The 26,366-nt window shown below is 43.2% G+C and overlaps 1 protein-coding gene across 1 annotated transcript in view; it reads right to left on the bottom strand.

Moving 5' to 3' along the window:
* Positions 1-17,360: 17,360 nt before the first annotated feature.
* Positions 17,361-26,366, bottom strand: part of TECTA (tectorin alpha) — a 69,584-nt gene continuing 60,578 nt past the window's right edge. Inside the window, exons 17-23 of the mRNA XM_064577320.1 lie at positions 25,896-26,098; positions 24,726-24,889; positions 24,028-24,276; positions 20,537-20,699; positions 19,310-19,397; positions 18,919-19,035; positions 17,361-18,316 (exon numbers count right to left, since the gene is read on the bottom strand). Coding sequence (XP_064433390.1) covers positions 18,216-18,316; positions 18,919-19,035; positions 19,310-19,397; positions 20,537-20,699; positions 24,028-24,276; positions 24,726-24,889; positions 25,896-26,098 — 1,085 coding nt within the window. The 3' untranslated portion in view covers positions 17,361-18,215. The remainder of the gene's footprint in view (positions 18,317-18,918; positions 19,036-19,309; positions 19,398-20,536; positions 20,700-24,027; positions 24,277-24,725; positions 24,890-25,895; positions 26,099-26,366) is intronic.

A 26,366-nucleotide genomic window follows, 5' to 3' on the forward strand; every position in this document is an offset into this window, starting at 1 on the left:
TTGTGGAGTTTCCTATAATCTGTTGTCCTTCACCAGGGCCCATTAGATTTCTTTATAGGACAAACTGAACTACTGAATGGGCTTTGAGCAGGTCTGATCCCCCCCACCCCACCTTTGTAATTCTCTTTTGGTGGTAATCTCGTTATGCGTGCCAATCTGTAGGTACAGACTAATTGGTCTGACCTAGATAGTTTGTCCCCCATAACCATCAAAAGCCCGTATGTCTCCCTCAAATTTCGAGGGGTCCCCATAGATAAGTGTGCATTCAGCTCCAGTGTTTATTAGAGCCAATACAGCCTGTTAGCATGAGATCAATACACGGTTAATTCCACATGGGGCCTCTGGTGGCCCCCCTACCGCACGCACTCGAGGGCAAAATTGGCCAAACTCCTAGCCTGCAGGGCGCGGGCGTATCCAGGCCTGAAACTCCTCTGCGAGCCCTCTTCCAGGGAATGAACTGCCTTCCTTCGGGCAAAGCCTTTCCACAGTCTTGGCAAGACCAAACTGGGTTGTCTGTCTAGATTTTCTCTCGGGGTCCCAGATGATATTAGATCTCACCACAACTGCTTAAAAGACACCTCGATGGGCCCCCTTTCTGCCATTTTATTGTTGGCAGGATCCTTTCTTTTTCCTTTTTCAACCCCTCTCTTTCCCTTGGATTCCTTCCGTTCCACTTAAATCAGCCCCTGTAGAGGCCGCTGTAACCATGGGCCAATTAGCCACGGGCGAGGACAAATTAGAGAAGTCCCGAACCATGCCCCAGGGCTGACTCTGAGATTGGTCTTTCCTACCAGAGGAAAACAATTCTTTGGGCTTCTAAAATGCTGGGCATGCAAGGCAAGTTTCAATCCCCGTTCACACACAATTCCATGAAGTTCTTCCCCAGAAGTCCAGCGTAACGATAGAGGGGAGGGCACATGCCCTTCCTCGGGCTAGGGTATCTTACTGCAGCGTTTACCCAATTGATCAAATCAGTTAAGCGCCCGCGATTCTCACCCACGCGGGCGCACACCATCTCCACCACAGGGCAGGTGGAACAGCGGCTGAGGCCATCCCCGACATCCCAAACCCATCCAACACAACCCCATGTCCCCCAGTACCCCCCAACCTCAACAACCAAGCTGCCACCCCTCACTGGCCCCCCACCCCCACTTAAAGCAGCTGGTTAGCTCCACCAGTTCTGCGGCAGAACTTTCCCCACCCAGAGCCAACACCTCTCTCCTCTGTCCGGTGCGTTCTTTACTCAACGGCTCCCCCCGCTGCAGGGACTCACAATGCACACAGCAATGGCCAGGCTACTGCAAGACTTCATTCATTGATCCCCTGGGTGTTCTCTGGGCGTCCTCTACTCACACGCGGGTCCCAAAAGCTGCAGAGACCTGGCTGTCTTCCCATGTGGCCGTGGCTGGCCAGTGTGGAACTCCTCCCGACAGCGACCTCTCCCCTCCGTGGCCCCTCTGCCCACACTGGTTCCCTTTTCGCTCTCCTGCCTGGCCTGCCAGTGGTTAGAAAGTGGAGGAGAGCCAGTCAAGTATCCTCCAGCCTGAGAAGTCACTTGAAAAACTGAAGAACGAAGCCAGCCACTCCCCGCCACCCACACAGTATTATGCAGGGTAACTCACCGACCAGGACTCGGGAGGGCGAGGACCCAGCCTACAAACCGCCGTTCTCCACAACTTCTCGCCCTGTCTGACCCTCAATCCCCAGCTTTATGGAGCAGGGGCGTGGTGGTGAGGTCACGGGGTAGTTATCCAAATGGGCACCAGCTGTGGGCCAGAGGGTCTATACTCATTACCTAAAGTGGGGCCTTCTGTGTGCCACTTCAGAGCGGATCAGAACAAGCTTGCCCCCATTCCAGTGAGGGCATACATTATCCTCCATGGGGCCTGGAACACGTAGTCCCAAGGGAGGTCAGCACGGAGGGCCACAGACGGAGGCCGTGTTGTCAGCCCTCCCACAGCTGGAGCAAGGACAATTCGATAAACGGTGCTTGGGCTATTTGTTATCAACTGGAAAGAAAAAGTGAACTTATCCCAATCTCACACAAAAAATAAAACCTAGTAAATTAAAGACCTAAATATATAACTTGAAATTTTAAAACCTTTAGCAGAGTTTCATGAACTTGAGGTAAGAAAGGATTTCTTTACTACTAACCATTGATTGGTAAATCAATTATATTAAAATTAAGAATGTGGGGCACCTGGGTGGTTCAGCTGGTTAAGCGTCCTGCCTTCGGCTCAGGTCATGATCCCAGGGTCCTGGGATTGAGTCCCGCATCAGGCTCCCTGCTCCGCGGGAGGCCTGCTTCTCCCTCTCCCACTCCCCCTGCTTGTGCTCTCTCTCTCTGTCAAATAAATAAATAAAATCTTTAAAAAAAATAAAATTAAGAATTTATATTGCTTGCAAAAAAATAGAGGGAGGGTAAAAACAGTTCACAAATTGGGAGAAGATTTTTTTTAAGTAGTTAACATGCCCAGTATGGAGCCCAACATGGGGCTTGAACTCACGACCCTGAGATCAAGACCTGAGCTGGGATCAAGAGTTGGGACGCTTAACAGACTGAGCCAGCCAGGTGCCCCAGAAGATATTTTCAACATATGTAATCATAGAGATTACAGTCTAGAATATAAAAGAACTCTATGAATCCATAAAATGACAATTTATTAGAAAAATGAGCAAAAGACATCAACAGATGGCACAGAAGAAGAAACAAAACTGAGTCATAAATTCATATAAAGATACTTAACCTTAATAGTAATCAAGAAAATTTAAATTAGAAACACAAGATACTTTTTCACACTCAACAGATTGGCAATAATAAAAAAGCTTTCCAAAACCAGGTGCGGGCAAGGAGTCCAGTCGATGGCTTCTCTCATGCATTTTCCTCAAGGGAACAGTGGGATACAATCACTTTGGAAAACTGTTGGCATCACGTTGTAGAGCTGGACACCCCCCTATGAGCCAGCACATCCACTCCTGGATATATACCTGGAGAAACAAAAATGTGCATGGTGGCACTGTTCATAATAATAGTAATAGAAACCTGGATGCAATGAAAATGTCCTTTTGTAACAGAACGGTTCCTAAGTTGTGGATTGTTCCTCTAATGATGTACTATACGGAAGTAGAATGAATGAACTAGAGCTATGCACGTGAACACGGATTACTCTCCAATGATGGTGCTGAGTGAAAAAAGCAAGTCAGAAAACGCATATGGTATGATCCATCTTATATGTAGTTTGAACACAGGAAAAAGGGAAGTGTTGCATTGTTTGGGGATACATATGTAGTGGTAAAAATATAAGGAAAAAAGAATGAATGATTAAAAAGATAATGGGTATGTGCGGAGGAGGAGGGTTAGGTACATAGGTTTGACTGGGGAGAGCCAGGCGAAGAGGTTTCAAGGTACTAGTAATATTCTATTTTGTGACCTGTATAGTTGGTACATGAGCCTTTGGTTTATTATAATTCTTTATTTATCGTTATACACTCTCGTATATAGATGACATATTTCACAACAAAAAATTTAATTAAAAGTTTACGATTCTGCAAAGTGCGTATTTGGACACTTTCTTTGATTATTTACCAACATGCATCTCAAAGCTTTTTAATAAATCAGAAGTCACATTCATAAGCAAAAATAACATTAACACTAGAAAATCTTATTAATTTGCTGGTATTTGCCTGATGATTACAGAATTCCTGGATAAGTATTTAAAATTTTCAAAAATAATGAAGCCTATTCTATCACTTTGTTCTACTCAGATACTACTACATAATAATCATTTAAAACCTCATCCTTTAAAAATTTATGTATGCTTTATAATATACATAATAGTAAACTAGGACGGAGATCTAATTTTTTCACTAAATCACCAATACTAAATGGAGGCCCGCCTAAAAAATGTCTTACTGCCTAGGCAATCAAAACATTTAGAGACCATTGCTCAAGAAACAGGCAGTGTGGGTGCCTGGGTGGCTCAGTCGTTAAGCGTCTGCCTTCGGCTCAGGTCATGATCCCAGGGTCCTGGGATCGAGCCCTGCATCGGGCTCCCTGCTCAGTGGGGAAGCCTGCTTCTTCCTCTCCCACTCCCCCTGCTTGTGCTCCCTCACGCTCTCTCTGTGTGTCAAATAAATTTAAAAAATCTTAAAAAAATAACACAGGCAGTGTTCCTCTGACTGAAGATGCCCATGAGTCTCCTGAGCACCTGTTTATTTATTTTTTAAAAAGATTTTTATTTGAGAGAGAGAATGAGAGGGGGGAAGGGCAGAGGGAGAGGGAGGAGTAAACTCCCCACTGAGCAGAGAGCCTGATGCGGGGCTCCATTCCAGGACCTGGAGATCATGACCTGAGCCAAAAGCAGATACTCAACCGACTGAGCCACCCAGGTGCCTCTCCTGAGCACCTGTTTAAAATGCTGTCTCCTGGACATAACCTCCAGGATTCTGATTAAGTTGGTATGGAAAGAGACCCTGGGTCATGTATTTTTAATACACATCCCGGGCTATTCTGATGCTTGTGGCTCACTGGCCCCAATTTTGCAAGTCAAGCCACATCTTTACAGAGCTAGGTCCCCAGACTGTGCAGAATCGCTTTTCCTGAATGGAACTTTGACATGATGCCACTGACTTTCACGGAGGGGCTCTGTAAGAACGGAATGGCCCTTTTGAATTCATGCTAGCACCTAGAATAAAGATGTAATTGATGATATAATATATGTAGAGGGCAGATCATGGAGCCTAGTACAGAGTGCATTTTCAATAAATGGTGGCTTCTTATTGTTATAATTCTGTTTTATGTATTAATTCTTCTTATGAGAGCACTTAAGAGCAAGTTCTTTCTCTTAGTAGAGGGAAGAATTATGCTGTTCTTTATACCATGGCAATTTGACAGTCTGGTTCTTAGTTCAATTTATTTTGATACTTGGTTTAAACGGCTATCATAGCTGACAAAATGTATCTCCCACAGATATGTAGATCTCAACAGAAGAAGTGACTCATTGGTTGGACTTACTAAATGATTATACCTATTTTTCCTACCTCACTAGTTATTCTAAGCAATTTGTGTGTGTGTGTGTGTGTGTGTGTGTTTACAATAGACACTCAACCGAGTGACGTTTGCATTGTTTTCTAGGGAGCTTGGAACCAAATTAGTGGCTCTTAGCACCCAGGTAGAATTTCATGACGTGCAAAAAAGCATATAATTTTTCATACTGTTTTATATTCTTACCCTTCTCACCTACTTCTAAATAATGCTATTTTTTGGTTATTTCTGTATTCCTTTTATTGCTGAAAGAGTCGTTGGAAGGCGGTGAGAGGAAAGAAAGGGAGAGAGGAGTGGTGGGGAGGAACATGGCTGAGCGTGGCGGAGAGCAGGCATGGGTAGGCAGGAGGGAGCGAAGTGTCTTGGTCAGCCGGTTCCTACATTGTCCCGGTACCGTAATCAGAAGTCAGGGTCAGATATCCCATCCATATTACAGTCTTTTGTGGCTATTTTGCTTCTTCTCTCATGGGTATTTATCTACCAATTCTATATTCATTACATAAATACTACCAAATTAAGAAGCTCTTTTGTGGAGAATTATCTGTGATTTTTGCTTATGAAGTGGTCTCCATTGCATCCTGAAAGGTTTGAGATGCGTCTTTTCAACTGCTGGGGGAAAATTTCCAAGTGTTCAATTTAGACAGTGACAGGAGGGGCAGTCCTTTGCCCGTTTCTCTTGGATTCTTTTCCTGAACCTATAAAATTTATTTTAATTAGTCTTTTAAGTTTTCGTTGGTTGAATTTTCGTAGGTTAAACTATACTGTTACCATTCCAACTAGTCCTAATAGAACTTTGTGAGGATGGACAGTTTTGAAAAGAAGTTTCTATTTTTAAATGCTAGTTCAGAGCAGATTTTCATCTTACATTTCTACCTGCTGGTAACATTTAGCAAAAAAAATATCCAAGTGCAATAATAATGGGTCTGAAATGAGTGTGTTTACATAATTTTTAATAAATGAAAGCTACTCATTTTCTTTTCATCAATGCTTCACTGTTTTTAATGGCTTTTAATTTCTCATGCCTTTTTGGAAAGCCTACATGCTTGATAATTTTCCTTTTTAAATAGTACTTCATTATTCAGAAACACCAGCCAGCTGTAGAGAGTATTCCCATAAGAGTTATGTATGAATGCTTTTACAGTAAGTGGGCTAGTATTTTTAAGATGTTAATAACTTTGCTGATTTGGTCCCTCCTCAGGTTGCAGCTAAAATTAATGGGGGGAAAAAACCCAAACATTCATAGACTTTACAGGACAACCAAATAGTATTAAGGAATGGTGAACAAGTAAAACAGGTTTGAAATAATAATGGTATACTCTTGCTGACAATGAAAAGTAGTTTTACAAGAAGAAATTTATTCTTATACCTTTTTAATAGTTGATAATGTCACTAAGGAAAGAGAACTTGTAAAATGCCAGTTTTATTGGCATTCTTCTTTTTTTTTTAAGATTTTATTTATTTATTTGACAGAGAGAGACACAGCGAGAGAGGGAACACAAGCAGGGGGAGTGGGAGAGGGAGAAGCAGGCTTCCTGTGGAGCAGGGAGCCCGATGCGGGGCTTGATCCCAGGACCCTGGGGATCATGACCTGAGCCAAAAGCAGATGCTTAACGACTGAGCCACCCAGGCGCCTCTACTGGCATTCTTCTAAACACAATTCTCTACTAGCTTCTCTTGGGCACGTCTATCGTACAAGGCTAATTGATGACATTGAGATAATAATAAAGATTGGAAAAAACCCTACTATCCACTTATTATATACAAAGCCCATGTTAGGTGGCTTAGATTTGTCACTTCACTAAACACTCTGAACAACCACAGGGGACAATGGTATTATCCCTACTTGGTAGAATTTATGGGTTCTCAGAAAGATTAAAAAACTTGCCCAAGATCTTCTTGTACTCAACATAGTTGGCGACTCTGTTCTGCTTGAAATACCCTCTTTCCTGGGTACAGTCACATTTCCTCTTGGGCTCTCCTTGGCTTTTTCTGGCCATTCCTCAGTTTCTCTTCAGTCATTTCTCCCTCTCTTCCTAACCTCTCAATGTTGATCCTGTAGATTCTCAGGCTCCTTGAGATTGAGGCTCCATCTAGTCTCTCTCTCTCTCTCAACTCTGTCTTCAACGTAAAATGCTATCTAGATGTATATGATTCCTATATTTGGTTTATCACCATCCCAGACTAGTCTGACGACTTCCTGGCATATCTCTTACTGCCTACTTGACACCTCTACTTGGATCTCTTACAGACATCTCATGCTCAACATGTACAAAATTGAACACTTGATTTCTCCCTGAAACTATTTCTCACTAAGTTTCTCCATCTCGGTAAGTGACATCATCATCCACCCAGTGGTACAAATCAGAAACATTTTTGATTTCTATCTTTCTCCTATCTTCAAATCCAATACATGACCTAGTCCCATAGCTTGTTCCTCCAAAATAGAGCTCAAAGCTGTCCCTTTCTTTTCATATCCTTGGTCCTTGGGCTTTTGCCAATACTCCAGCCCTACACAAATACAGTAGTCACTGTACTTCCTGCTTCCTCCTCTCTCCAAATCCATCCTCCATATAGTATTTGGAATTGTTTTTAAAATGTAAATGGGGGGGATAAATAGGCGGAGCATGGAGGATTTTTAAGATTAGAGGATTTTCTATATGCTACTCTATTGGCAGGTACATGTCATTCTATATGCTTCATATCTGCACCTTGTCAAAACCCATCAGATCTACAACCCCCACAGTGAATCCTAATGTAAACTATGAACTCTGGGTGATGATGTGTCACTTAAGGTCATTGACTGTAACAAATGAACCACTCTGGTGGGGGATATTGATAGTGGGGAGGCTGTGCAAAGGTGTGGGCAGGGGGTATTTGGGAAATCTGTCTTCTGCTCAGTTTTGCTGTGAACCTAAAACTATTCTAAAAAATAAAGTATTTTTTAAAAAGATTTATTCATTTATTTTAGAGAGAGAGAGAGAGAGCATGTGCAAGCGGGGGAGAGGCAGAGGGAGAGGGAGAGACAGAATCTCAAGCACACTCCCTGCTAAGCGTGGAGCCTGACGCAGGACTTGATCTCATAACCCCAAGATCATGACCTGAGCTGAAATCAAGAGTCACAAGCTCAACTGACAGAGCCACCCAGGCGCCCCCAAAGTAAAGTATTTTTAAAAAGTAAACTGGATGATACCACTCTCCTGCTGCTTATAATCTTCTAGTGGCTTATAATTTGCCTTTGAAATAAAATCCAGGTGCCTTTTCGTGGCTGCCAAAACCCCTGCCTATCTCTCCAGCCCCAGCTATGCCAGTCTAGAACTTTCCGCCCATGCGGGCTCCTTCTCATCTCTGTGAACATGCCACTCAAGTCTCCTGGCCTTGCCTTTGCTCCAGCCTCTGTCTGAAATGCCTCCTCGGATGTGCCCTCCTTCATCCTTGCTTGTTTCCTTCTTTTTTCTCAAATCTCAGCTGAAGCAAGGCCATCTCCAAGGGCCTGCCTGACCGCTGTATCTAAATGAGAACTCCACCCCCATTTCTTCTCGAAACGTCCTCTTTGTTTTCTTCACAAGACTCTTCTCCACTCAACTCTAAATTCTATTGAGGGCAAGGACTATATCTGTTCTCATTTACCAACTGTAGACCTGACATCTGGCACAAAGTGGGCCATCGGTAAATATTTGATGAATCAATGAATGAAGGAATGAATGAATGAATGAAGTGCATCTGGCTAGCAAGTGGTGAAAGTAGGGTTCAAACCCAGAAACTGTATGACTCTATAATCTGTTCTGTACCATTATGCTGTGAGTAAAATTAATTCGTCTTTGGTGGCATTGTAGTGGGAAATGAATTTTATTATAAAAATCTAAAATTCTTTTGACATGGGATAATCCATCTGATAACCCTTCAGTGACAACAGAGTGCTTGGCTAGCCTCTATCCTCCAAATGAACGGTGCTGTTGGATAACGTAAAGTATGCCGTATTTGGCATTTTGTTTATTAAGATGCCCAGACGAGGTCCCCACCATGGTTCTTTCAACTCGACCAAATCCTCTGTGAAATCAGATAAAATGACTTTGGGAAAGTTATTTAACCTCTTCCGACCGCCAGTCCTTCATCTATAAAATAGCGAAACAATGACTTCGTGGGATCGCTTAGGAGGACTAAAGGAAATCATAGATAAAACGTCCTCACTACGGGGTTCGTCTAAGGTGAGCAAATAATAACTGTGGTTCTCTTTTTTAGAAAAAAAAAAAAAGTCTTAATTCTTCAGTTGATTGAAAAACTCTAATAATCCTACTTTAAGGCTAACTAACCAGGGTTCCTTTTTAAAGCTATTTCTAAGCTCTGACATGGTTCAGATGCACTGGATTGACATGCCAAGTCATCAAAAACTAACAATGACATAGAGAGAAGACAGGCGGGAGGGCTGCCCTTGCAGGGGACCTTCGAAATCCGCAGGCAGGCTCTAAATCTGGACCAACCAGATTCTCAATCTCCTCTGAGTTCACACTTTATTCCACAGGTAGCAACCGCCCTGGGTTTGAAGTCGGTACCATTCCTGCAGTTTGTGTTTGGTTCCTAAGTTTACATTCCCCACCAAGGCACAGCTTTGAGGAATGTACAAGAAAAATAGGGCAACATACCTGCTCTTTGCTAAGTTACTTTTCAAGAGAAGTTTGGTTCTGTTCATTGATTCTGCCTGGAAGAACAATAACAACAAAGTAAAGCAAAAACTGATATTTAGGGATGGGAAATTGTCTTTCTTTTTTTTTCCTTTTGCCTCACAGAACATTGCTGTCCAGGATTTGCCAAGCGCTCTACTTCATGTGCTTAATGAAAGTCATGGGACCCACTTTTCTTGAGATCAGTTGGAAAGGGATATTTCTTTCTTAGGAAAAAATGTCAGAATTTCTTTTCTCTCTCTCAGGTTTGGGATGTTATCGTGACAAAACCAGACAAGCTGGTGGAAGAAGCCACAGAGTTTTTAGAGAATGTGGAAATGTAAAAAATGGAATTGAATGGATTTAAAAAATTTAAATTTGTCATTGAAGTATAGCTGACATATAACATTAGATCAGTTTCCCGTGTACAACATGGGCAATCCAAAAGTTCTATACCTTACGAAATGCTCACTACCATTAGTGTATTACAATGTCATTGACTATACTCCCCATGCTGCACTTTTCATCCTTGTGACTTATTTATTTTATAATTGGAAATTTGTACCTCTTAACCCCCCTTCACCCACTTTGCCCATGCCCCCACACCCTCCCCTTTGGCACCCACCAGTTTGTTCTCTGAATTTATGAGTCTGTTTCTCTCTTTGTTGCCATTGTTGCTATTTGTTCCTTGGTTTTGTTTTTCGGATTCCACATAAAAGGGAAATCGTATGATATTTGTCTTTTTCTGTCTGGCTTATTTCACTTAGCATAACACTCTCTAGGTCCATCCATGTCATTGCAAATGGCAAGATCTCATTCCTTTTATGGCTGAGTAATATTCCTACTGTGTGTGTGTATATATATATATCCTTTATCCATTCATCTATGGATGGACACTGGGCTGCTTCCATATTTTGGTGATTGTAAATCCTGCTGCAATAAACATAGGGGTACAATCTATGTTTCCAAATTGGTGTTTTCATTTTCTTCAGGTAAATATCTAGAAGTGAAATTACTGGATCAGATGGTACTTCTATTTATAGTTTTTTTATTTTATTTTATTTATAGTTTTTTGAGGAAACTTTATACTGCTTTCCAGTGGCGTGATAAATTTCTAGTGCCTTCTAACTCCAGAAAAATTAAATAGACCTTTTGCTAAGTACTTACTTGTTTTGGAGAAGAAAAACTTAGAGCCAGGTACTGCCAATTTTAAGATTTATCATAATGATATTATTTCTTACAACTCACCCTGAGGCCTTATGTTGCTGAATACACCCCCCCACACACACACACAGAAACTGTAAAATTAATGATACCTTAGCTGCCCCTGATGACTGGAACTTGGGCAAAAGGGGATGGCCAAGGAAATAGTTTAACAACATCCTGGGGGAAAACTATTGGTGTTGCTATGTCTCTTATGGATTGGCTTTAATATTTATTTACTTACTGTTCAAGGTAATCAGTTTAATTTTTTCATTTATAAAATCAGTGAAGTCTATTAAAAGATAATTGTATCAAGACACTTTGTTCTTTTCTTCACATGAGTTTAGTGTCTACAAGGAATATTTTATTAAATTCAAACTTTCTTCCTTAGGGTAATCCTGTCTTTACATTTCATTTCTCAGTTCTGGGCTCCATTCGATTTTTACTCACAGCATTAAATCTGAGAGAGTCATTGTTCTGCTTCGTACAGTATTTCCAAATATCTCAGAAAGACAATTAAGATCATTTTCTCCTACCTTTTAATAAAGTCTACTTAGGGGTTTTGTAGTTAAAGTGAACTTTCCTTTTTTGACATTTTTGGAAAGGAAAGATATTTGGATGCCATCTGCTCAGTCTGGCTCCCTCCAGTTCCCATGGGAAGTCAGGACCAGCCCTGCCCCCTGCGTGCTCTCTACCATCCCCAGCTGTGCTTTGTTACGCACCAGAATGAAATGTTTCTTGGCCTTGTTACCTACAGGAATGAAATGTTTCTTGGCCCACCTTCACAAAACTGAAAGATTATGCCAACCATGTACATTTACACCCTTCTGGTGAGAGGGAAAAACCCAGAATGGGATTGGAATAGATAACGTGGGAATTGGTGAAAACGCTTACAATTATTTACACCAATAAAATAGCCATAGGAAGACTTTGCCAGTGATCAGTGACTCAAGGTCATGGTTTGGGGTGGCATTTAAAGAACCCATGTCTAAGAGTAGGCTCAAAGAGAAGGCATTTTGTTGTTTTTGTTGTCGTTTCTTTAACAGAGCACTTCAGAATGATGCTTCTTGGTAGAAGACTTAGAAATTCACCCACACAGCTTACGACATTTTATTATGAAATTTTAAAAATCGCCATCCAGTTTTAAGTTCTATAGTTTCATCCTCCCATCAAAGTATAGAAAACTCTAAAGCAGAGGAAGTAGAAACAGTTCACATTGATGTCGCTGTGAGGTTCTTTGGTGTCTATGAGTCACGGGTGCCTCTTTGGAGGTCAACCAGGAGAGTTGATTTGTGATGAATTTGTGTTTCTAGAGCATAATGCCTAGAAATACCATGAGGTCCTCATGTGTTGTGACTGTTGGAAACTGCTTTTCCTAAAATAAAAAATATTTAGATCCGTATAATGATGTATTTCCCAATGATTTAGGCAGCCTGGGCTTTTCAGGGTGATTTGCCTAAATAGCATGCATTTAAACTGATTGCAGTCATTGGGTAAATTGTTCACTGTGGTCCAGGGCTAAGATTTCTCTCCCTCTCTTGACTCAGTCCTTGGATTCCACTTAAAGTTAATTAACGAAAGTCATGGTTTATGAGAAGGACGAGGCTAAAAGTATGATTCAAAAATGCCAGCACTTGGGAGATGGGAATAAAGTCTACAGTGGCTGAGCATCTCCGGGCTCTGCTGACCTTGACTGAATATTCAGAATACTCTCACAGCTCTTCTTCGCTTCATTTTCTGCCTTGAATATTCCGATACGACACTTAGACATTTTCACATTATGTGTTCAATCATTTTCCCCTTGTCGAATTAGTTTGCCAGATTGCTTTCTGATCAGGATTCTGCAGGAGAGCAGGCTCCCTCCTTTGTGTGGACGCAGCTATTCCTTATAGCAGTTTGTGGTCATGGACACAGAGACTCATGGACAGTGTGATTGAATATACACTTGTACCTCTTTGATTTGAATGGTCCATGTAGATATGTAGAATACGTTTAAAGACCAGGACAGCCAGTTGCATTAAGAATGTTTATGGCAGTTCAGAGGAAAATACTGGGCACCATATATTTTCTGCCTTTGCTTAACATCTAATTAATAGCATATTTCTACGTGAATATAGTCTTTAAATCAAAAACTTCCATAAGTTCTGGATAGATCCAATGCAAAGACTTTCAAGACCTAAAGTAATGAAATATGTTCTCCCTTTTGATAGATTTTTGCCCAACTAGAAAAGGGTAATATCTGTGGATTTTGCTAAACTATCCCAGGAAGAAATTCAAGAGTAAGGGGGAAATTTTCAGACTTCTGTGTCTAGGTTTTTGGTTCCTAAAAGACTTAAAAGGCTACTATCATCCTCATTGTCTCATGACCAGTTGGAAATTATGAGATAAAAGCTACAGGCATGAGCACACATACTGGGCGGGGGGGGGGGGGGGGGGGGCTTTTTTCTTCAGTTAGTATTTTATGCCGGTGTATGTGAAATACCATTTCGAGTTAACACCCTTCCTCTAATTTCCCTGTCAAAATGCAGCATGATTTAGTATTGAACAATATTAAATATAGGTAGGATAGCACTGAAAGTTATGAAAGATGCTACATGCACATAAGGTACTGTGATTTCATCTAATGAGAGCACATCTTAGTTTTGAAACTATTTCACAATCAGTGTCATATGCTAACGGATAAAACAGTGGCTACCCCAGAGGCTACATGCAAACAGAAACAACAAAACGTACAGTGAATGCTCTCCCTTCATTTGTTTCCTTAGCAGATAGAATTTGCCGAGTTCTTCACGGAAAGATGAGTATTTTTGTGTTTTATTTCTATGTATAGACACAGAGCCCTGTCCCTCTGCCATGGAGTTGTCTTATATGAGAATCGTATTTCAGCAAACATAATTAAACCATCACAAACAGAGAGTTCCATTAGTCAGACCAGAGTTATGGCTGTTGTGCTTTGGATGCATTTGCAAGTATTTCACATTCTGCTGGGGGAAAAGAAAGACCGCTAAATATTTCATGGGCTTTTCTTGATCACATTGTTTATTTCTCAATGTTTTAAAGAGATACTTAATTTTTCCCGACAGCTATTTTTGTCAACACGCTGGAGATATAGATATTAAGGGCAAAATTTGCATTGGATGCTAAAAGCTGGTATTTTCCTGGAATGATGCGTACTTTGTGCATTAAAATAAATCTCACGCTGTTCCCCCAGAAAATATCCTTGGCATTTGATGTGTTCTCTAAAGTTATAATCTGGTAATGCTCTGCATCTAAGGTTTTGTGGAGGGGGAGAAATCGTACTTTGATTGGTATGGTTCAATAGACATTTGGGTTTCATGCAAAAAATAAAAAGAGGACACTAGAGGGCGCTGTTTGATTTTCTTTTTTCCCTCTCTTGTGCCTCAGATACCAGTGCATCAGGGCACTGAAAAATGCCATCGTGTTCTCCTAACCAGGGCCAAACTGCAATGAAATACAGGGTGTAGAAATCCCCTGAGTTCCAAGAGGGAGGTTGGAAGCTTCAAAATGGGGTAGATGCTAAATTAATTCAGCAATAGTAAACAAGTAATTCTTTATTACACTAAACCTGCATGATTGTCATCTTTTGAGAATCACTTAATTCCTTTGGTTGGAAGAAATTTTATTAGATTTCAAGCTCTCACTAAATGTCAAATGGTACTAAAAATAGCTAGAATATTAGACAATGTAAAACAATTAGTGCTCTCAAGTTTTGCCATCAGGACTTTGAGTAGCTCACATACCTACTACTGGTTAAGAAACTAATTATAGAATTCCCAATTGTCAGAAATGCCAGACCCCAAGATGTTGTTTCTTTTGATATCAGACAAATACCAAGTTAATAAGATTCCCAATTAACTTCCTTTTTAACCTTTGCTCAGCAAGCGCCTTATTTTTCCTCCCCTTCCTTGAGGCAAATCCTTTTGAGTGGCAGGAACAGGCAATGTTCTGGAGTTAATCTAAATATATACTGTCGTATGATTTACATTTGTATAGTGTCACTTTCTAACATAAGAATATTTGAAAAGAAGCTTAATATTCTCCTTTTCCAGAAGGAAAGTTTACGTATCACGCTGTGGAGTGATTTGTCTCAAGCAGAGAATTAGTAGAAGGGTCAGGATCATCTTCCAGTTCTGCCTTCCTGATAGTCAGCTAAGGGGCCTGTTTGGCTTTAGTTCTGTAAAAATATTTCCTTTGAATACAGATAGGAGTGATTGACTCAAAGATCACATGACAGCTGTCCCCAGGATTTCCAGTTCTTCTGCCTTCCGGGCTCACCGGAAGCTCGTTCTTCCCTGCTCTCATTACAGCTATGCAACTTGCTTCAGACAATGAAATGGGAACAGAAGTGATATGGCGTCCCTTCCCGGGTGTGATTCTCCCCTAGCCTAGGTGAACCCCCAAGCCTGGTGTTGAGCCGGCAGCATCACTAGATAATGAAGTCTCAAGAGATAACAAGTGTTGGCAAGGATGTGGAGAAAGGGGAACCCGGGTGCACAGTTGGTGGGAATGCAAATTGGTGCCGCCGCCAGGGAAAACAGTATGGAGGTTCCTCAAAAAACTAAAAGTAGGACTAGCGTACAATCCAGCAATTCCACTTCTGGGTAATTATGCAAAGGAAACAAAAACACTAACTTGGGACGATATTTGCACCCCAGGTTCACGGCGGTGTTACTTACAATAGCCAACCTCCGGAAACAACTAGAGTCCATTGAGGGACAAATGGATCAAGAACTGGTGATACACACACACATACACACACACACAATTATTTAGCCACAAAATAAAGAAGGAAATCCTGCCATTTGTGACAATATGGATGGACCTGGAGGGCATTATGCTAAGTGAAATAAGTCAGAGAAAGACAAATCCCACATAATCTCACTTAGACATGGATTCTTAAGAAAAAGAGAAAAGAAGAAGAGTTCATAGATAAGGAGAATTGCCAGAGGTGGGGGGGGGCAGTGGGTAAAATGAGTGAAGGGGGTCAAAAATGTACAAATTTCCAGTTATCAAATAAATAAGTCTTGAGGATGTAATGGATGACTATAGTTACATCTTGAGGATGTAACGACTATAGTTAATAATACCGTGTTGCATATTCTAAAGTCAGTGAGAGAGGAGATCTTAAAAGTTCTCATCACAAGAAAAATATTTGTAACCATGTAAGGTAACAGATGTTAACTAGACTTATCATGACGATCATTTTACAGGACCCGAGCCCACTGGCATAGACAAGAAAGAAACCTTAGTGGTTTTTTTTTAAAAAAAGATTTTACTTATTCATTTGAGAGAGAGAGTGCACACAAGCAGGGAGAGTGGCAGAGGGAAAGGGAGAAGCAGACTCCCCACTGAGCAGGGAGCCCAACGTGGGGCTCGATCCCAGGACCCCGGGATCATGACCTGAGCCGAAGGCAGATGCTTAACCATCTGAGCCCCCCAGGTGCCCCAGAAACCTAGTGTTTAAGTCACTGAGATTCTGGGGTGTTCTATTATGGCACCACAACCTAACTTCTCCTAATGATAGACACGCTAAGGATGTCAACCAAGTGACAAAACCAAAGGCCAAGAATAAAAGTGTGGCAAGAACAGGTTTAATTAAAAGAGTTAAAAAAAAAACCAAACCCCAAACTCAACAAACTATAGTCTTTTATTTAGAACTTTCTAATGACTTTGATAAGAAAATCAATAAAGGGAAGTTATTAAATATGAAAACACTTCCTCCTTATGTGTTTTTAGTTGAGATTCATTTCAGGAAATCAAGTAAAATAATCGATGAGATAGTCTTGTGTTCAACTCAGAATCTGTCTGATTGTGAACACCTAAACCTTCAACTGTGTCAACGAGACGGTTTTTCATGCGAAAATAGGACATGCACGGAACATTGATTTCTCTCTTGGTGAGGAAGCAGCATTGTGTCTCACTTGCAATAGACAGTTGGGTTCCTTAACCCCTCCCAATGCTCAGCATTTGCCCAGATCTCAAAATGTTCAAGCTGAAGTAGACACATCTTTTTTCTCCAACACCGCCAGCTACTCTCTTAGCCACCATGTGTAACTGGCAAGACACGCCAGAATTTGTTGACCCTCCCAGACGACTGGGAAGTCAAAGGACCTCAGCACAGACTCAGTCTACACCCTAACTTCTTCAGCCCAGTGCCAGTCAGTGTGGTGCCCATTACACGCAAGACAACACCGATCGTGTCCATACCCACGGTTAAGCATGCAAGGATTTATGCTCAGCTTTTCACAGAGTTCCCAGAAAAATGCAAAAATACCATCAGCTTAAATCCAAAACAACTTCAAAATAAACTTGAAGTGGGTTTTACTTTGTTTTGAACCTGAAAAAGAGAGGCAGTCCAGGGATTATATTTAGCAGGCCTCCGGTTTGCAGTTAATCACAGCGAATGCGTGTTTACGTACTATATAAAAAGAGGATGCTGCCTCTCTTCTGTCCTGCACCTTCATGTCCTGCTAACTCTCTGTAAGTACACACGACAGAACACATTCAAGCTCTGGCCAGTGGGGTCTACCTGGTCCAACAGCCGCTGCTTTTTTTGAAATCAGAGCATGCTATGTAGTATGCAAAGCTTAATATCAGTAAGAAAGATTCCAGTCACCAAGTACTGAGAGTACTTGAGCATGAAGTTTATTTAAGCATAAAACACATTAAAAATTATTTGGTTGATTTGTCAGAGAGAAGGGTCTGGGTCTGGGATGGGAGGTGGGGTTCCCCAGGTCTGCAAACAGTATCCCAAGTGGCCAAGCTGCCGTGGCGAGGTTGAGGGACGTGAGGGTAGGGAAGGAGCTCATCACAAACAGGAGTGAGCAACACATGCATATCGTAGATCAGACTCTTCCAAACATCATAAAGATTCCTTAGAGAGAGTCAAACCTTCCAGTCATTGCTTCTCAATATTGTTCCCACAGGCCCTTTCTCGGTAAAAAACTATGATCCAGAAACAGCACTGGTTGGACAGATTTCCCTGGTTAGACTTCTCTAACCAGAAGTTTTTTTTCCTTTACTGGTTGTTCATGGGAACCAAAGTTTCTAGTGACAACCGTTTGGACATTTGAGGCAAGATACCTGCTTTTGGGAGCCCCGTTGTGTACTTTGAAACAGGAGCTGGGAATTTCACACATTTCTGGGACTCTGACTATTGGAGGCAGGTGGTATCACTTTGAGATGCTGGACACTTTCAATCAGGCTTTGACTTAAGGGCACACACCTTTTGTCCTACAGGGAATTGAAGTGAGTAAATTACAGTACTTTATATAGCAACCTTGAGTTAATTATGAGGTCGTGCCTGATTTATAGACAAAATGCCATAGTGAAATCTGGGTCATGATGAGAAGCAGCGTCCAGACTTGAAGTTCAATGGAAGAATTAGAGGCTGTGAACAGAGAGGAACATAGTAAGTCCTATGAAGAAAGATAGCTCTTTGACAGGAATCAGAACTCTGTGGTACTCAGCTAAATGAATGAGCCCACTTCCTTCATTGCCAAGAACTCACTTTATCCAAAAGGCACTGACCGAGGCAGGAAAGAAGCAGAATCAACTCAACCTTTAGCAGAGTCCCGCTAACCTCAGGGAAACCCATGTGCTAAGGCAACTGCAAGAAATCTCGTTTGTTGGATCAACCATCCCAGTCCCAACCACAGCCCAGGTAGACTTGGTGACCAGATTTAAGGCCAATATTTGGTCCTTAAATAGTTGGAAAACTTTTTTTTTTTTTAATCACCTTAATCTTTTAGATAAAAGAACAGGGACCCAAAGGTTAAAAACATTCTATCTGTATCTGTATCAATATCTCAATCTGTATCTCCAAGATGGTGCTAGAATTCCTGGGCATTCCCGTCATCTTTCCATCTTAATTTCTGGAATTTTCATAGGTCAATTGCTGACTGAGTGGGCTTCACGAATGAACGTCTCCTCCTCGGGGGAGAGGGCTCCCTGCACCCCCAGCTGCCTGCCCAGGACAGGGGGTGCATCTACCTCTACAGCTCTGGCCATCCGCCTGCAGGGTCCCCGTGACACAGCTGCACAAGGGCCCATCGACCCGGCTGGTGCAAATCTGCTCACACCCTCCGTTGTGCTCACACCAGTCCAGCCCTGAAAAAGAGCAGCTGGTCAGAACAAGGGCAGGCAGGTCAAATCTTCGACGCCGCTCTCGGGGCAGTGCTTTAAAACAGAGGACAGCAAGAAGAAAAGCCCAGCGCCGCTGTGGTGTTTTCAGAGTCAAGGTAAAGATTTCATCGGGGTGTCCCTCCGCCTCTGGTCGGCCACCAGATTCACGTCGTAGTTGAAACATACCCAAGAGTTAGTCCGAGCCCTCAAATCCCACTGTTTTAATAATTTATAACGTGTTTCGGGGGGACATACATACTTTTTCTCCTAATAGGTCCCACTGAAATGATCTGTTCTTTAGGTTCTTTGGTATAATCTGTGGCAATCCTGGAATTTTGTGGGCAAGTCTGAAAGACAGAACACCAGAGGGAAAATTTCACACAGTTAAGCTGATAACTTATTCTTCACCATGTTTCCAACCTCCAAAAGAGGCAGTCGTTCCAGCCTCGAGCGCTATCACTACTCCGATTAATTAGAACCAATGCATTCTTGATCCCAAAGCCCACCGGGACTCTGGGCTTTATGTTGAACAGAATTAAATATATTGTCCACATAAGACTTCGATTCAAAGAGGCTCCCTTCCCAAGGATGAGGACTGTTGGATTGCATCCGGCAACAGGGTAGACAGCCGCATGTGTAAGTGGCTTGACCACAATTCACAGCTTGATTCTGCAAACGCCGGGGAAGCACAAAGCTGGAATGTTAAAGGTTAGGGAGCAGATCCTGGGGCAGTAAAATCTTAGGGACACTGGAGTCTGCGCATGGAAGAGAGGACTGGCTTGTCACCTCATTCCAGCAGCCCCTCCAGGAGCCCCTGCGGAGCCTCAGGCCCCGGTGTGGATCTGGATGAGCTGTAGGAGAGTCACTGTCTAAAGAACTCCTGGATAAAGTACCCTAAACCCAGGAGTTTGCTTCGATTGTGCGGTGGAGCTTGGCCCCCACTGGCCCCTTCAGATTCAGGTGGCCTGGCTCCTTGAGACTTGGGTGTGGGTGTGGTGGTCCTCAAACAGGGCCAGTTTTGCCCCTCCCTCCCCCGGGGCAGTTGGCAATGCCGGGAGGCATTTCGGGGTGGGACAACCAGGGAGGAGGTGCTCTTTGCCTCTAGTGGGTAGAGGCTAGAGATGCTGCTAAACATCCTACAAGGCACAGAACAGTCCCTACAACCAAGAACAATTGGGTCCAAAAGGTCAATAGTGCTGAGGTTTGAGAAACCCTGGTCTAGTGTTATGCCCATGACAGACTGACATTTCAGAGACAGAGAAGAGGAGGACATCATTCTACCGCATTCTCTCTCTCCTGTCTGACCAAAGAGGATTGCCGCTCCTAAGCATCTAGGGAGGATTTCGACTTAGCCACTTCCAGGGGCCGTGAGAGCCACAGAACTCCCAGGAGCCAGCCAGATCCTGGCGATCGTGATCCCCGTGCTGGGCAAACCGGGGGCAGTGAGAAATAGGGCGATGCATTTCATTTTCACGCCCTCACTTACTATTTTACAGGAGTACTTTTCGGAATCACACAGTGACACCGCGCAATGAAGATGAACTTCATCGTAATCCCCAATGAACTTGAAGACAGTGACGTGAAAGCGACAGGTTAGGGAGACGCCGTTCTCCTCGATGCCAATGGTGTTATCTTTAATGTTCTGACACCTATTCAGGAGAAAATGGAATCTTTGCTTCACACATTGGCTTCTATTTCATCTAAAGCCGTCATGATAGGTAAGAATGTCTTTGCATTTGAGAGTGACCTCTGGACTGTGTGGGTTTCTCATTTACTCCCACTCCCGTCTGTTTTCGTAGTTTGTTTTAAAAGCATCGAATAACACCTCAAATTAGTATCCTAACTGCAACTAAAAGCAGGATGACTGCAGGGACTGCCCCCAGTCTCCCCACGGCTTCGGTTTCTCATTCTGCCCCTCACGGAGCCCTGGTTTACTGACGCCAACTCAGCAAACGCCATCGGTCCTCACCTCGGCTGTACTTTCTCTGGTTAATTATCAGTGTGTGTGTGTGTGTGGGGGGTGTCCACTGATGAAAACCTTATTGGTCCACGTTAAAATAGGTGGGAGCTGGAGAAGGCAGAGCAGTCCCAGGTGAGCTAAGATGTGTGCGGCAGGCGGCCACCTCTCCTCCCCCTGCTGCCCCCCTCGTGGTATTGGGCCAGTGGGCAGTGACAGCCACCAGCCTCCCTCAGGCACACGTAGAGTTCCCCAAATGCATCACAGCCCCTTCTGCCCCACTGTCTTTCCGTATGAAGTTTCCCTAATCTGGAAGTCTTTCCACGCATGCACACTCCTGCTCTTTCCCCAGAGCCAGTCTGTGGCTCCCCCTTCTCAGCAGACACGCTCCTACCACAGACCTGACCAGGCGGGAACAGGTGGCCTTTTCTGGATTCCCGAAGCGCAAGAACCCGGATGTCGCCCTCACTGGGTCTCGAACACACTGAAGGGTCTACAGGACGGATCTAAATATCTTTGTGGATGAATGCATGAGTGAACGCATGAACTGCACCACCATGGCCAAGGTTGGCCTATAGGGGCTGAGAAGTTATCTAAAAATGATGAAGATAAAGAGTGACTTTTTTTTTTTAAATCTTTCCTTCCCGTACCCACAGGATTAAATAGCTTAGTGATAAGGAAAATTAAAAACCGGAGTTATCCTCCAGCATCCCCACACCTATTAGGTTTTGCAATTATTCTTCAAGGCGATCGTTTCTTAAATGTTTTGAAGTTAAAGCTTACTTGCCGTACTTTTCCTTGTCACTGTTATTCATTTGAATAATCTAAGTGGGTTCAAAGTTTCTAAAATGCTCACAACTCTCCAATCTTCACACAGGCCTTCCCTCTTAACCAGACCACCCCCTCCCAGACCGATGACTTGATATTCAGGTACCAGAAACGCATGGAGCAGAAGGAAGGGGTTGGGAAAGGAGCGACAGGCTCTGTGGATGCCTGCCTCTGTGTGAGCATACAAGCCAAGCACTAGAACCCTTTGTCCACCATCAGAGGAACAACTGTCCTTTCCTCTGTCCAGGTGCACGAAGAGGAGACAACAGCGACGGGCATGGTGGGACTTCTGAGTCACTGGGAGATGGTGGTACCATTGCTGCCCTCCACCGAGCTGACCCCCCACAATTCTGAAGTGAACCCATTTTGCTGCTCACACGTTCGTCACCGTGCATCAGTTTTCCCACTGGACAAGTTCACTGGGAACACAATAACCACAGCCCTCCAAGAAAGGTCAGAAGGACTCATGAATTAAAATTCCCCCATAGGATGAAAGCAAACAACAGTTTCATCTGGAAGGCCTTTGTTCAGACCCGGGGGAGGCTGCGATTTATGAACACGCGCACTCACTCACTCACTCTCCTCTCTGGGTCAAGTCTATCAAGCACTATTTAAAAACTCCTAAATGCCACTGCATCCTCCAAAGGAGACACAGGCCCTCCAACCGGGCTGGTGTCTGTACAGGGGCTCAGATCTGAGCTCTTTCACTTTAGGAAAGGACTTCGATGGGAAGGAGAGGCATCCAGGCTGCGAGCCACCGAGGAGTCACCACGTCCTTCCCTTTGCCTCTGAAAAGCCCAAGAACCAGCTCAGGAAGTCAAAAGCCTCCGCACCCCGTGACACAAGTCCTGTCCAGACGGTTAGGGAGGCTGTGTGTCATGATACTTGAAAGGGTTCCTCTCTGCCGCTGGCTAATTGAGTCACCCTGGGTGAACTGTGTACCTAACTTCTCTGCAAAGCCATGGATATTCAGTTTGCCCAGAACCATACCTTCTTCTGAGAAACTATTCCTTTTCAACCTTGAAGCTAATTGTAGTATCCACAGAGCTCCCTGACCACCTCAGGGTGGGTGTCGGCCCAGGCTAGTCATGGGGGTCAGGACACGGTACCCCCCAAAATCGGGCCCCTTGGCATACTGAGTATTTTAAGGTGAAGGAGTTTGAGAAAACAGCAGAGGCAGAAAGGTCACAGTGGCCTTCCCCTGACTCCACTCTCCTGAAGCAGGTCAAAAAGCCCTCAGGTGCCAGGGGCCCTCCCTCCTTCACAAAAGAAGCATCCTTACCTCCAAAGACAGAGGGACATCAGGAAGAATCCTAACCAAGAGGCTCTGCTAAGCTTCCCCCAGTTTACTACACTTACCACATACCCTTTGACCTCTCATACTTCTCCATGGTCCCTTCTTGGTCTAACCTAGCAGAAAGTTCTCAGGTTCGACCACTTCCTTTCTCCTCATTTCCTTATGGAGGCTTCTGTGTCACCTAAAACCCATATTAAATAAATGTGTATGCTTTTCTCCTGTTAGTCTGTCTTTGTTTAATTTTCACAGCTGGCCAGAACTACTGTTACTTGACATAACCAGTTTTTAAAAAATAAAAATAATTCTCATTATTGTGGTTTGGTCTATAGTCTTTTCTTCTGATTCATTCCTTCTGTAAATTTTGTTATATATCCACCGCGTTTCAGAAAACATAGTAGGTGCCAGGCATTTAGCAGTGAATAAGAAGAAACTCCTTGATTTTATAGGCTATTGTAGTTTCTTCCACTTACTCTCTTATTCTGTTCTATTATTCTAGTTCTTTTCAAATTTTGACAGGTGTCCTGTTCACCAACCATTCCTTCTCACGATACACTTTTGTGCAGGTGATCCACATTTCTCTCAAGCTGAAACTCGAAGTTGGCAGGACACAATCCCCTCTTGGATCACATTGCAAACAAAGCATTTTGTAGTTAATGCCACAAGGACTCGGGGATCTGCTACTAAGTTGCTCTGTGACTTTAAGCAAGTTGCTTGGCCTTCCTGAGCCTCAGCCTGCTCATTGCTCATCCAATGTGTACCTCACAGGCTGTTAAGAGCATTCTGGTTCATGGATGCACAATACAACATTAGCTCCCACTCTCTCCTCTAAAACCTGACGTGGACCAGTATTTATCTGAAAGGCTCTGAGGCTGTCCTCTGATAAGAGGCCACTCACCCTCCTTCAATGATGAAATATCGGAGTTTGTCATTGCTGTCACGGGAGGGGGTAGCATAGCATTTGTTCAGTGTCAGGAGCAAGTGTGTGGAGTCAGCTCCAACCACAAAGACCCCTACGTACAGCACATCTCGAGTTGTCAACACCACCTCACCCTGGCGGTAAGGATGTTTGTAGGAAGCATTTTTGTAGAGCGCCATCTTGGTGGTGAAGGTGCCTTCTTGGGTTGGAACTGTGAGGTTAATGACACTAAAAGGGAAACAATCATGAGGCAAGGGACCCCAAACAATCACATGTATTCAATTGCTACCATTTTCAAGCCGAAAACGCAGAGGGAAGGCAAAGCAGATAGCAAAGCGTTAAGTCCAAAATGGTACCCAAAATGGAAAGCCACATGTGGCAATTAAAATGAAAATTAAATAAAATTAAAAAAAAATCAATTCCTCAGCACCCCTAACCACATTTCAATTGCTCAATTTTGACATACAGCTACTGTATTGGATAGTAAGACAGTACATTTCCATCATTGTAGAAAGTTCTATTGCACAGTGCTGGTCCGAGGCATTTAGGTGCAGAAAATATGAACTGTTTCTTCCCTAGTGTTTCAAAGACAAATGCTAGCAAGCAATTTTGATTATGCTAACCTTGACTGTCAAGGAAAAGACAAAGCAACGCATACAGCCCATGAGATTCTTTACCTTAGCATAGGCTTCACAACAGAATCTAAAGAGATCTTGATATCCAGCTCATAAGCACACGAAAATTCCACATTGATCGTCCGGTCCCTAGTGATGATGTTGCCCGTATTGTTGGCACTTTCTATCCAGACTGTGTTTTTATACACGATATGAGTGCCATTGGACTGCAGAGCAAAGGAAGGTCAGAAATCATTACATGTGGGAGTATGTGGCTTGCATTTCAAATCCACAGCCCTGAAAGTGGAGAAATGGCTTCATTCCATACATAACCCAGAGGCTGGTATAAGTCAGAATGGAGCTAGCTTCAGCATTTACTAACAATAATAACGGAAGTATTGCAATAGATGTCAACAGCACCCTTCAGTCTGGTAACCTTGAGTGTCCACGGAGCTGAATCCATGTACCCTGAATTCTAACTACAACCAGCCCTAGTTATCTGTGGGAACCCAAGCTGGGGACAGCATGAAGTATTGCCATCCCAGGGTAATATAAATCTTCTTTTTCAAGTCCTAATCCAAAATCTCTCCTGCACCAAATCTTCTACCAGACTTTCCCACAAGGACCACAATGAACAAAGGCAAGTTGCACTGCTCACTCCTTTCATTCCCTGATAAAGTGCTAATGAACATGGTTATATATGTATATAATATATATACATATACATACATATATATTTTATAGGAAGGAACAGGAGGATAAGAAGGATAAGGAGGGTAACGGGAGGATAAGAAGCAAGATGCTTTGCCAACCTATACATTGGATAATGTGACATGAAAAGTTGGGACCTTGATGTATTTCTGCAGCCAACTGTTACATGGTGTCTGGGACACCCTTCCCCCCAAAAACGCTTCCTTTACCTGGAAGAACAAGAGAAGCATGAACAAGGTAACAAAAATTTGTCAACATGCAGGGCAAAGGATGACAGTGGACAGCGCAAACCGAGGACAGGAGCCTGTCACTTATCCTGATCTTTCAGTTCAATTAACCACTCAGCACCCGATGATTCTTCTCTCCTCGATGTCTTTCATGTCGGATATGTCTTGTGTTGTTTTCCACGGAGGATATTTCTAAGTAAACCACCCTGAAGTTGGCTTTAAAGATACCCAACGTGCAAACCCTCGGGGCTGTCACTACCTCAGCCGGATGTCCTTTCCGGCCCCAGGTTCTCACCTGCACGATGTTGCCACAATTCCCTTTGGTGTTGTTGATCTGAAAGGAGATGAAATCTTCCCCCTCGATGTGGGAACACTGTCTGTCATTGATCCTCACACCCTCCCTCTCAAAGCCGAGCTGGAAGAGTCTGCACTTCGATATGGACACTTCCATCTGGGCCGCCTTGCAGGTCACCTCTGCATCAATGATGTCATGGGAGTCTGCAGGGAACAGTTAGTATGAAAGGCAAGTCAGGGGGAGCTGGTGGCGCTGCAGGAGTGGGGGTGAGGTGTCCCATGACTGGATCCTTGAGAAGAGGCTAATGATCTTCACACAAAGGCTGGGCGTTTCTAATTAAGCTTTGATCTAACCAAAAGAGTACATGAAGTTATTCAAAGCAATAACCGGGATGCTGTAAAGCTTTTTAAAAAAGATTAACATGCTAGTAAAGTGTGTTTTGTCTTTTCTCCACAAACCTAGGACCTTGCC

This window comes from Mirounga angustirostris, unplaced genomic scaffold (assembly GCF_029215605.1).
Source record: "Mirounga angustirostris isolate CCGP_5_RB_7025 unplaced genomic scaffold, mMirAng1.0.hap1 SCAF_13, whole genome shotgun sequence".
Taxonomy (NCBI): Eukaryota; Metazoa; Chordata; class Mammalia; order Carnivora; family Phocidae; genus Mirounga; species Mirounga angustirostris.